General features: G+C 40.7%; 1 protein-coding gene across 4 annotated transcripts in view; it reads left to right on the top strand.

Annotated features, from left to right (window-relative positions):
* cacnb2a (calcium channel, voltage-dependent, beta 2a) overlaps nucleotides 1-12,580 on the top strand; it is an 84,886-nt gene that overhangs the window by 18,227 nt on the left and 54,079 nt on the right. The window contains exon 1 of one of the 4 annotated variants that reach the window (XM_051066655.1): nucleotides 10,693-11,043. The exons of the other annotated variants lie outside the window; for them this stretch is intronic. Within the exon in view, the coding sequence (XP_050922612.1) occupies nucleotides 11,011-11,043 (33 nt within the window). The 5' untranslated portion in view covers nucleotides 10,693-11,010. Of the gene's footprint in view, nucleotides 1-10,692; nucleotides 11,044-12,580 lie in introns of those variants that run through there. 4 annotated transcript variants of the gene reach the window in all.

Raw genomic sequence — 12,580 nt, 5'->3', positions numbered from 1 at the left:
TTTAACAGATTATGTAGAGACTATTACTGTATATTTTCATTGGTTTTTTGATGCTCCTGTGCCCAGTGGTTATTCCAAAGAGAGGCTTAGAGATTTAGGTATTATATAACTACAAGCTACTACATGCCCACTTTATGAAATCTGGTTATCAGTCTGCCAACTCTGTGACAAGAACATCACTGATGCGATTAATTGAAATTATAGAGGAAAGAAACTTAATGCTGGATCTCTTAAGAAAATGAAGAGCTGTTACAATAGTAATAATAATAACAGTAGGTATAACAGTAACAGTATTTTCTGTCCCAGGTTTTTTAACGTGTGTGAGTTTGATATCTGATTCTTTGCCAGTGCAGATGGATCAGGGGAGATTAGAGTGAGAGTGGCTTTGCGAGGATGAAATCAGCTACTTGGGGAAAAGGGGGGTGGGGCAGGGAGGAGAGGATGTGATGGAGTTATAATTTACTACTGGATCCACTTTCTGTCTTTCTGTGGCGTTCAAAGCATTTTTTTCTCGCTGATTTTTGCAGTCACATGACCTCCAGCCTGTATGTCAAGTTACTGTATGTCAGCTGCAAGTGATGCCCGTCATGGTGTGATGAACCTGCGGCTAAATTCTCCTCCATATACACCATATGTGGTGCTCTCCTAAACAAGAATTCATGTTCGACACTGATAGCTTTGCATTTTTGTCCAGTATATGGTACGTGTGCACGTGTGCATAAATAGAGATGTACTTATGTGTTTTCCTCTGGAGGGAAACGCTGCTCCACTTTCCCTCGACCCACCCATATGGCACATATGTCATGCTGCTGCTCTCTGCAGCCCAGCTCTGTGTCCTCACAATGAACCTGATCATTCCTGCACAGACAGAGCTGCAAAGTTGAGTACCTTATAGTACCTCAGTGCTGGCACAATGCTGCCTCTCAGTCTTATTTGATGTAGCAGACTGGAATCAGCAGAGTCTCAGCGGTTTAGCCAGTTGTTACTATGATATGTTCTGATTTGCTGTTCTCTTTATTAGTATTATTATTGGACTTCATTTAGTTTTCTTTAATAATTGGAATAGAACAAGGTAACTATACTAGTCAGAAAAAAAATAAGAATAATATATTAAAAACAAGACAGAAGCAAAATATTGAATATTTAAGATTCTCAGATATTCAGAAAGCATGATCAATGTTGTAATGACCAGTTGACCAAAGGATATAAACATTGAAATAAATGCTAAATCGTCTGGGTTTACAATATTGCCTTCTAATTTCTCATTTTATATTGCACTCTTATAACAGCACTGTTTAAACTGATTCATTGTGGTATGAAAGCGGTAGGATGCATATGGATTATGGACTAGTCATTTCCACACCCACATACAGCAAGCAGCATGCAGGCAGTCAGGTAGTTAATTATGCTTGGCTGTAGTGTTTGCAGTGTGTTCAAGGTAAACTTCTGTGAGAAAATGTGAAGCCACATGAGGCTACACAAAGTGTTTGATCACTTAGCCTTAGCCTGCGCCTACTCTTTAAGGTAGTTTTGGTCTCTCAGGGCCCTAGATGAGAAACACACTGATGATTTTGTTAACTGAGCTCTACTAGATGTGTCTCTTGAAGAGGAAAGACCACAGGTAAAACAAAATTAGTCCACTGGGAGCATGGTCAGCAAATTTAAGGGCAATATGCTCATGAAATACTGTGTTTAAAGTTGACCTTAGAGTGACAGTCGAGAAAAACTCATGAAGTGTCCTTTTATTATTTCAAATGCATATTTTGGACTGATGATGGTGCAGAGGGAGAGGTCAGGGGGTCATCAAAACCTTAAGGATTCATCCTCAGGCTTGACTGTGTTTCTCCATCCATGCTCACTTCCCTTTTAATTGTCAACATGATCACTAGACCTATGTTTGCATTAGTTTCTTACGCTGCTGGTTTCTTCTGCAGAAACTGTAGACTTTTCAGACGTGATGCGCTGGTCCCAGGTATCTCCTCATCTATCCAATAAGCCTAATGACTTTCAGGGTCACATTCATAATCACAGAGGGTGGGCAGTGCCAGGCGGATTAGGACTCCAGATGGTGCTGTTACTGCCTGACTGTCTGTCTGGCTACGGATGTACAGCTGCACGAGGTCACATGTTTTACTACAGCGGTCAGCTCTGTCACTGCAGCCCAGCAGCGCAGCAACACATCCACTTTTCAGTAACACTAAAGCTTCCCGCTATCAACCAGAGCAAGCATTTGTTGATTGTCTCTGGAGTTTTAAGGTATATGTGTGTGTGTGTGTGTGTGTGTGTGTGGTGTTCATTCCAGTCTGCCTTGTATAACGTCACACAGTTGTTTGACCATGCAACAGATGTCACACTATCAAATTAAAGCTTAATGCCTGACCAGCTGAAGAAAAACACTTCAGAGCTAACCATGACACCGTACAGCTTTAACACCCGACTGTATGTGTGTCTGTGTGTGTGTGTGTGTGTGTGTGTGTGTTTGCTCGTGCCCATGTCAGTGTGTGTGTGATCTGCCCAAGAGAGACTCTTCAGCCAGCTTCACTCCACATGAGGCATGACACTTGCTGTTGGAAGGGCTCTTGAGGATGACCACATCTCACTTCCTCTCCTCCAGATATCACCTCGGCAGTGACACCGGTTGTGTTTGAGAGCAACTTGCCAGGCAGCGCAGCAGTCAGTGTTATCCCTTTTTAACTGAGGCAGAGAGGTTGGCTTTTTTTATGCCAGGCGTCAGCTGCTTGCACCCCTGGGTCATGGTACTCTGAACAAAAACCAGGGGATTTGCATAATTCATTACAGTCGCTGTGGAACGGAGAGAGGCGACACAGGTGTCCCGGGCATTGTGGGAGAACGAGCATGTCTAAGAAGCCAAAGGTAAAAAAAAAAGAAAAAGAAAAAAAACAAACAAAACAACACACAGCCTGTTCTTGTTTCTGTGTAAATCAGCAGCTTACTTCTCTATCCAGAGCTTGTACTATTAGTTGTAGTGATGGCTTGTTTCCTTGTTACAGCTCAGGCTGCTTTTGCTGTGCTTGTGAATCGCTTGCTGTGTGCAGTGTTGTTCGTGATGACATCAAGAGTGTCACAACCTATTGTATATCCTGTCTGCGAGCTCTGTTAACATAGGCCTATACCATCTGAATTGCACCTCGTTAAAGTAGAGCTTAGTTTTTAATCATGGATTGTTGCCGGTCTGTGTGTCTGCGTTTTAGTCTTGTGGAGAGGCATTGATGCTCACGAGGCTAGGTGAAAGTCAATCTGCAGGGTCATCTTACTCTTTCCATGTGTAGATAACTGTAACGGGTCTACTGAAAGAGCGTGCTCATGCAGCTAAATCCTATCTCTGAAAACCGTTTCTAAATCATTCGGAGCAGAGTGATTTAATCTGAGTCATTTTACACAATGTAGGGCAGTGTTTCTTTTTGACCTCTGATCCCTTGAAATTTTTAATAATGTCTTCTCATGACTAGTTAAACAAAGGGGATTCTTTTGTTTTCATTGTTTTATTTGAAGAGGTTTTGGAAACATTAAAGGTGCCCTGTGAAATTTTCTTTAAAAAAGTTATGTTCATATTCAGTGTTATTCATCTTAATGTAGCGTGTGTCTGTGATGCCTGGCAAATGTGTTGAGTGCATTTTCTTCCTTTTAAAATACAGTTTTTGAACATTTTACGTCAGAGCTGCTTTATAGACTAGTAGATAAATTGAGAAAATACTCAATAGATAATGCAAATAATCAGTCAATGCAGTTGAATTTGACATCCATGTTTAATACCCAGTTGTTTCCTTTTGTCTTTGCCGCTGGTTTACTATGTCTACTGGAGCGTTACTGGTTAAAAACTCCTCAGGGGGCCTATAAGAGATCAGATTATTCAGTCATTTGCAGAAACAAAAAAAAAACAAAAAACTAAAAACAAAGAGTGCTTCCCTCTCCTGTTAATCAGCTTAGGACCTCTGAGATTTATCCTGCAACCACTACAGCTGAGTGCAGTCTCTCTATCCATATTGCCTTAGTACTACAGCATCTTCCAAAGTACAAAGAACAGCTTTTGACAGCTTCTGCTTGTGCTTCACATCAGTCATTTCTTCTCTAAATCCTGGACTGGTTGAAAGGCTGAAGCAGATTTAAATCTCCTTACTTAGAGAAGCAATCATTACCAAGTGAGTCGGGGGATCAAGTGGACACAAGCAATTGCCCCCGTGGGTGTTACTGTGTGCACGGTGGATTGTTCCCTCCCTCCTGTAGAGATATACAGTATCCAGAGGAGCATGTAGTGACACAGCAGATTACTCTCTCTCACAGAAACTGCTCAAACAGTTTGACTGTATCCAAATTAGAAGCTCATCAGCGATGTCAGAGTAGCACACAAAAGTGGGTCTGTTAGTCCAGAAGTGTACAGGAAGGGGCAGAATGTGTGACAGAAAGTTTAATGCATCATGATGTGTTCAGAGGCATGGGTCTAAAAAGGGAATGATTAGTATGTTAGTCTGTCTGCAGACATACAATAGAAGATGGCCAGGACTTAACAATCTGGGGATTGATTACTATGTGTTTCCATTATTTAGAGAAGGTATTAGTTTGACTAACAGAAATCAATTTTAAGGACTTTCGGGCTGAAACAATTAGCTGTTTTTTGTGTTTGTTTTTTTTTAACACATTTTGAACGACTAGTGCACCAGCAGCAGCTCCTTTGAGCTTCTCCATTTTTATATAAATTTTCTATTGCTGGAAGATACTGTAATTAAAAAAGAGTATTGTAAAATTTTAGGATTAAATCTGTAAAGACAGACTCACAGATAATAATCATCGTTCTTTTCCTTCAGCTGTACTGAGCCCTTTAGTATATTTCAGCTCATTGTTTTTGTTTTATGACTGCGTCTGTACTTGACTGTCATGATTCAGACTCAGTGCTCTCCTCAGCATCATTTCCAGTTTCAACAAGCAGCTGTTTTCATAGACAAAGCTCCAAAAACTCACTGTACCCTGCTCAGCACCAAGCAGTAGACTGACAAAGTTAGGGACAAGAGTTTAATATTTCCCTCAGGATTTAGTGAAGCAAAGAAGAGACTGAATATTGTGTTTTCATTCAGCAGGCAGACATATACAGCTTGTCAAGTGAACAAAAAATGAGTTATTGTAGGTTAATTTTAAGGGTAAGTCAGGGAATTAATGTACATCAATGCAGTGGCAAAAACAAGCTTGTGTGTTTGTAAACAGACTTGGCCAGTGTAACCTAAACCCCCATCACTAAATTACCAGATATCAGGCCGTACATTTAACTAATTAAAAATGACTGGGCCCTAACTCTGTGCCAAAACCACTCATGTGATGTGAGTGAGTGTTTGATGACGTGTGTCTGTATCTCTTGATCTACCTGTCATCCATCATGTCTTCATGTCACCAAAGGGCTGGAGGACTTACTGTCTTCTGTACTTGTGATGGTGTGTTTGCATATACAGTTTGTGTGTGTGTGTGCGCGTGTGTCGCCCTCTGCCTGTGTTCGCCTGACCTATGCATAACTGTATTGGTCACAATGGTCCATGGTTTTTCCTGTGACTCCATGTGGGACAGCCGATGTGTTGATGTGCTCAGTGAGCGTGAAGTGACTGAGTTAGCACCACACACTGCACTGCAGCCGCCAAACGTTGCACACTGTTGTACATGTCAGCGCTTCAGAAGTCACACTCGCTGTCCAGCAACTCTGAGCTCATGATCTTCATTCCCTTGGGCATGCTTGAGAGGCTTCCTCTGTCTCCACGGACTAAACACATCTTGGGGAGGGTAAGCTTCAGTCGGCTCGTTTCTTCAGCTTGAAATTCATTGTTCTGATTCCACATTAATAGACTCAGGCTTTAGACCTCAGATTTTTTCCTCTGTCATCAGTTATACAGAGAAGTTTTAGCCTCATTTGTATCATATGTGCACAGGTTCATTGCTATTCTCAGGTCTGGCACACATGCTAGCAGGATGCCCTTTGGTGGAATGAGGGAAACAGCAGTCGAACTCTCGAGTTGCTCAGAGAGGCAGCAGGACACAGAGCAGCTGGGGCTCCTATCTCTCTCTCTCTTCCTCTGCCTCTATCTCTTTTTCTTCCTCAGCCTCTCCCTCGTTTTCCCTCTCTCCCTTCTCCCTTTGTCTGTAATTAGGGATGGTCCCTGGGCTCAAGTGGCCTGGCATGTGTTGTAGCTAGGTAACCTCAGTCAGATGCTGGCTGCCGGCTCTGGGGGTTTCATTAGATGTGAATCACAGTCACATCGGGACCAGCGTGGATTCTCCAGTATGATCTGGATACCATACATCAGGATCAGTGCAGTCATGCCTTAGATTCAGTCTGTACATTTACTGCATTTCAGCAGAGCTGGGTATCATTTTGGGATGTTTTTGTCACCAGTGCCGTATTTATAATATAAACCTGTTTTCTTCCTTTTTTCGAGTTTCGATACAGGAGCTATACAATTCAGGCATTTCACTTCCAGAGTGATTTAAACTGTGAGAGTAGATGATCTTTTGTCTTCAAGGATTATAAAAGGATCCTCTGAATACAATGTAGTATTTGCTAAACAGAACATTATGCTGCCTTTTTTAAGTTGCTGTAGAAGTAGGGTAAAAAAAAGAAGCCTATATTTAATGTCAGACTTCTGGGAGGGATTTTTTCTTGCAGGGAAACTGAAAGATTTATCCACTAGCACTTGAAGTCCTCTTTGGAGCGTTTCATTTGTGTAATAGCATTCTTGGCAAAGCAAAACCGCTTTTGGAGGAGCCTTTCTGACGGATCCTCGATGATCTAATTGTGGTGTATTTTAGCCCATTAGTGATCTTTTTAGATTTACAAAATGTCCATAACACCATTTGTATGAATCATGGCCTGTTAGAATAGCATATTTGACAGAAAACAAAACACTGTTGATGTCGTTGGATATTGTTTCTGTCATTGGCGAGATGCTTTGGGTCAAAATCAATCAATTATCATTAGTATCTGTTGTCGTTTTGTCCTCTGTTATGATGTCTTCAGTGTTATGATGTTGTATTGATGTAATGCAGATTAACTCATGATCCCGAGACTTTTATCACTGGAAAGTGTGTTTGGCAGAGTTGAGAGGTTTTGTTTTGGGCTGTTTACTTTAATGTGAGTGGTGGCCACTGTGGAGTCACACTAGCGTGAAACTGTTGGACACCTGTGTCCACTCCTGTTATGGAGTTACACCAACACAGTTGCTCTCTTTTTCTGTATTACACTTAACATCTTTGGGTTTTGGACTGTTAATTGGAAAAAACAAGCACTTTGAAGATGTAACTTTGGGTTCTGGTTCTGGTAACATTTTTTAGTATTTTCAGTATCAGACATTTTATTGACCAAATGATTAATGAAGTAATCACAGAAATAACTGGCAGATTAAATTGTAATGGAAGTCACTGTTAGTTGCAGCCCTCACAAAAGCACTGGTTAAATGTAGTGGTGCACATTTAATGAATAATAGATTAACATTCATTACCAACAGAAACTGAAGTAACACAAGATGAACTGTACATTAAGCTTAAACTTTGGGCTTTAGCAACTGATTTTATTTATAGGATTTCTGTCGTCTGCATTAAAATTATTAATCCATGATATTTACTGCTGTTTTGTAGATAACTGTTAAATTAAGATAAAAAGGCAGCACCAGGAACACTATGTTTACTGAATTTTGCAGAGCTGCTGAAATCCCTGATACAGCTGATTTCACTACTTTAAACAACCCTATCTGGTGATCAATATACACTCTTTTGCCTTTTTTTTAAAGTCCACCCAGCTGAAACTATTATAGTCAACAGTCCTATAAGAGCTCTTACTTCCATGAAGATTACAATGTTCAGTTTTGTTGATTTGATTTTATAGTCATTTTGGAGGCTGCAGTCTGTGGTGCTGTTGAATGAATGTTTCTAGGTTTCTCATTATAACCTTCATGGAGGTAGGATTTATTGCAGGGCCTTTGTGTAAGAAAAATGTAAGAGCAGCAGATTCAGAGTTCAGTCTACCGTCACTCCCTTCACGCTGTACAAGGTGACTCCTCTGTATCTACATAACGATGGGAAACAACTGTTGGCAGTGTCATGTTTTTTTTTTTTTTAATGTGAAACACATTGGGATGTGGTATTGATTCTCCCTTGTGGTCCAATTACTGTATGCTGGTTTTGTAAGCTATCCTCGCTGGCCTTTGTGTGCCTGTCAGAGTGAATGCCTGCTGACGTCATTGTGTGCATGTACACTGATCGATAAGCCAAAGGCAGTGCCGGCACTCATTTCCCAGCGCTAGCAGAACCAGGAGACATTGATCTGTCAAATCCCATTCTGAGAGCCCATTCAGAGAGAGCTGATAATTGTTGCCAGCAGTGAAGGATGCTATTATATCATTACATTATAGTAATTACACAAAATAAAGCAGCTAATCTAGGATAGAGCTTAATTTACTTTTGTTGATTTAACATATTGTATACAGTATATGCTTGTGGAAGCTTTTAACTAAAACCCATTACACACATTAAACACATAAACTTTACTATGGATGGCCTCAGCATAAAAGTCCTGGCAGGGGTAACTGGAACTACACAGGATCAATAAAAATGCAGTGATTTTTATGCATTATTCTAATTAAGTGACAACTTAAAATCACAGTTCACTTTGCTTTTACAAAATGTTACTGCATCGTTATCGTAATCTGTTTTTTTTCATTGCCTTCATTGGTTTTATGGCAGAATGATGCAGACTTCACATGCAGAAGTCATTTTTAGTGAGAATTCAGAGACACCAGATCACACTTCATGATCAACTGTCATCAAGCTCAGCATGTGGAGGTTTTTGCCTCCAGGGCTGAACTTAATTAGAGTCTGTTTTTCACCTTCATTTACCTTGACCTCATGTTAACACTGCAGGACTTGGATTGGATCATAAACTGAGACATATTTTAGAACTGAGAGGCAAAAATTAGTTTTTTGAATGTAAATAAATTTTTTTCCCCTGTCTTCTATAATAATGTGCCGGGAGTTTGATAAGGCAATTGATAACACACATCTGTCCTGCAAATACGCTACAACCAGCAGCTGTTAGCTCAGCTTAGCATTCAAAAACAGCAGTGGAACAAATGTGACAAAATCTGCTTATCAGCGAAACTACAAAATGTAATTTTTACACTGCATTTTTTATGGATTAAACTAAGGAATACAACATGTAAAGAGGTGCTGGCAAGTGGATGTTGCCAAACCAGATAAATTATTTCCTCCTGTTCCCTGTCTTTATGCTAAGCTAAGCTAACCAGTCGCTCGGGGTAGCTTCATCATAAGACATGGCACTCTTAGCAAGAAAGTTAGAAGTGTTTTTTATGTTGTTACATAGTGGAAACGCTAAGAAAACTTAGTTAGAATAATATTTATTTCAAAAAGACACTCGATAAATAGTTGTGTTATAAAACAGCAAAATGTTTTTAATGGTTTTGTTATCTTTTGTTTGCTCCAAAACTGATGCTCCACGACTTGTAACCATTGTCCTGGTGAGATTAGGATAACTATCCCACAGTTTGTCACGTGCCAAGCGCACGCCCTGGATGATAATCCTCAGAAAGGGGTTAACCCTGATCAAACACAATATAATCTAGGATTTAGGCTGGGCTGCCCAGAAAACATTTTCTCCCCACTGAAAATACAAATCTGGGCTTTACCGGGATGTCAAATAAAGCTTGTGGTTTGATAGTTGTATGATCTTACTGGCTGGACAAAAAACAACACATAACTGTTTACTCAGTTCTCATCTGTGCTGTTCAGTTTGTGTGTTTTTCCAGTGACAGAGCTGCATTCCTCTGTTGCTGCTCCTGTTTTATTACAGGAAAATTTAGATAAGTTATGGTTTCATTTTGCAAACTCGTGACTCAGCTGCGGCAATTTCCGAACTCACATTTTGACTCATCTTTTACGGCTTGAAAAGAATATTTAAAATCCCAGCCTACATGAGCCTCTGACGTAATAGCAGCGTGATTACAAAGCACACATCACAGCTTCAGTGTCTCTGATGTCAGATCATAAAGAGATGGAGGTGCAGTGAGTTTCTTTGAAGTGAATGTGCTGTTTTACAGTGACTACCAGCTGCATTACACTGGAGCTCAACACAAAACCATCACTTGATTACTTAACTGACTTCTATATGACTTAAATGTTATGTAGATCCAAGAGGCTGCAGTGTGTTAGTTGCTCTTGCTCTGTTGAGAAACTTGCTTTTGTCTTCTTTCTCAATGTAAAGTTAAATACAAGCCTGATTATGTGCCATCAAATGACCAAACGGAAAGTTTCAATGGCTTTCGTCCCGTTGATGATGAAAGCAAATATGGCATTTCGTTGATGTAGTGAAGATAATTACTTCCTGACTTTTCGGTCTCGGCAACATGTGTTGAGACTATACAGTGAGTTCAAATCTTTAGCCTTCCTCTCCGCAGAGTGTAACCTCTTTAAGGCAAAGTGGAACACATGTAAACTCTCCAGATCACACACTCGCACACAGACATAAAAAGCTTCTGCAGCTGCTTTTGGTGCTTTCTGGAATTTTCAGGCCAGCCCTGTTGGCCAGAGATCTTACTTCCTAACTGGATGTGTGTGTGTGTGTGTGTGTGTGAAACCGAGAGAGTGTACATATGTGTGTGTGTGTGGGAGGGGAGAGGGGCAGGGGGGCTTGTTTTTGGGGCTGGAGGACGGTCGCGGTGCTCTGAAGGAGTGTTCTCCCAGCGTGGGAAAGACGCTCGTCTTTTCTCTGCCTCTCAGGGACTGAAGTAGGCCAAAGAAGGGCTGAGAGGAACTAACTTCTCTCCTCCGGCTCCAACTTTCTCCACTCGGGCAAAGCCGTTCCCCCTCTTGAGCCGGGACAAGGGGGATTTGTAGGAGTGAAGCACTCAGGCTGGCAGGAGTTCCTGTACTCCAAGAGGAGATGGGCAGCAGCTGAGGAGACTTTCTCCCAGCCGGGCTGAACAGCACAGAGTTGGTAGGGAAGAAATGTATCACTCCGGCAGTGAGGAGTCAGATCTGGTAAGTTTGTATAAACAAACTTTCTACAATTCAAACTATGTCCCTCTTGAACTTTTCTGAGCTAAACTCGACAGGACTTCTCACTCTTCTCCTCTCTATCCTCTGAACAAAGAGGAAGGACTCAGACTGCGGGAGAATGGAGGTTATTAGTGCAGGATTTAAAGGGGCGTAAACATACACTTCCTATTTTCTCCCCTTGTCACTTTTCCGGAAAGTTAGTAAGTGAGAGTAAGAGTCTTTCTGTAAATGCACACGGTAACTCTCTTGCAGTGTGGTGTTTAGAGACGAACAGGCTCATTTGGGAGTCTAGTATGAGTTTGCGAGCACTGCTGCATGACTGCTACAAGCTTGAAGTGGGGAGCTGAGACATTGGTTAACAAGCAGAGAGAGGGAAAGAAAGTAAACAGCCAGGATGAGTTTGGTTTTTATTCACAGAGACTGGTAGAGAGCACAAAACTTGGGTTAGCCCTAGAGCAAAAGGTAAAGGTTCATCTTATCACATGAGCCAATCAGGTTCTCCATTTTATTCCAAACTCTAAGTCCTGACGTCCTTTTTGTATAACTTTCGCACAAAAACTTGGGCACGGAGTGTAAATGATTGGATGTCATGTTAGTTAGTATTTCAAATATTTCCTGTTTTGCTCACATGCTTGTATTTGTCTGTGTGTGAATAATACAGTGTTGAAAACATTTAGTCCAAGTGTTTCCCAGTGATAGTAATCAGTGCTTGTCATCAGCCACACCCTTGTATTTAATGACTAATCAGCCTCTAGAGGCAAGTTTGATAAGAGTAGTCCACACACAAACCCACAGAACTTCATTTAAAATGTTTGTGGAGATGCCAGGGTTTTCAAAATGCCAATTATGTTAGGGTAAATTTGACAACAAGAATATTTCCATTTGATGTGATGGTGCAGCTATTAAAGTAATCTGGAGTCTGGAATCTGGAATATTGCATTCACTAGATGCTGTTGTGTATCTTTGTAGCTGATTTTTAGTTGTGTGTGTGTATGAGACCTGACTGCTGGTTGCTCTTCATTTATGTCTTGAAAATCTAGTTACTCTCACACACAGGAGCACTTGTTTTTATTATGTAAGGAGTCTATTCATGTGTTGTTGTTCAAAGTGTTCATGTGACTGAAGCTGCTCAACTCTTGAGTTGTATCCACTTTGTTCAGTTTGGCTTGTCAGGCAACACTTACTGTATCTTTTTAGCCTGTGTTTAACTGAAGTATCAGAGAGCTGTGAATAGTTGAACATGACTGATTATGAAGTGGTGTTTGGAGGTTCAGAGGACAAAACACAGGTCAGTCATTTCAGCTGAGTGATGAGTACTAAGTATAACACTATGTAAACATCTAAACCTTGTACAATTATACTGCTTCTGAGTGTGTATCTACTTGTATCAGTTTAACAAGTTCAACAAATCTGTGTTAGATTTAGACAATACATGTTAAAAAGAACAGGCATTTTAAACAAGAATCTAAAATTAGTGACAGGCTGCTACCCAGTGAAAACATCACCAGATTTGATGATA

Source organism: Lates calcarifer, linkage group LG24 (genome assembly GCF_001640805.2).
Source record: "Lates calcarifer isolate ASB-BC8 linkage group LG24, TLL_Latcal_v3, whole genome shotgun sequence".
In the NCBI taxonomy this organism is placed as follows: Eukaryota; Metazoa; Chordata; class Actinopteri; family Centropomidae; genus Lates; species Lates calcarifer.
Note: the sequence above shows the minus strand (reverse complement) of the source record. Positions and strands in the feature narration are given on the sequence as shown.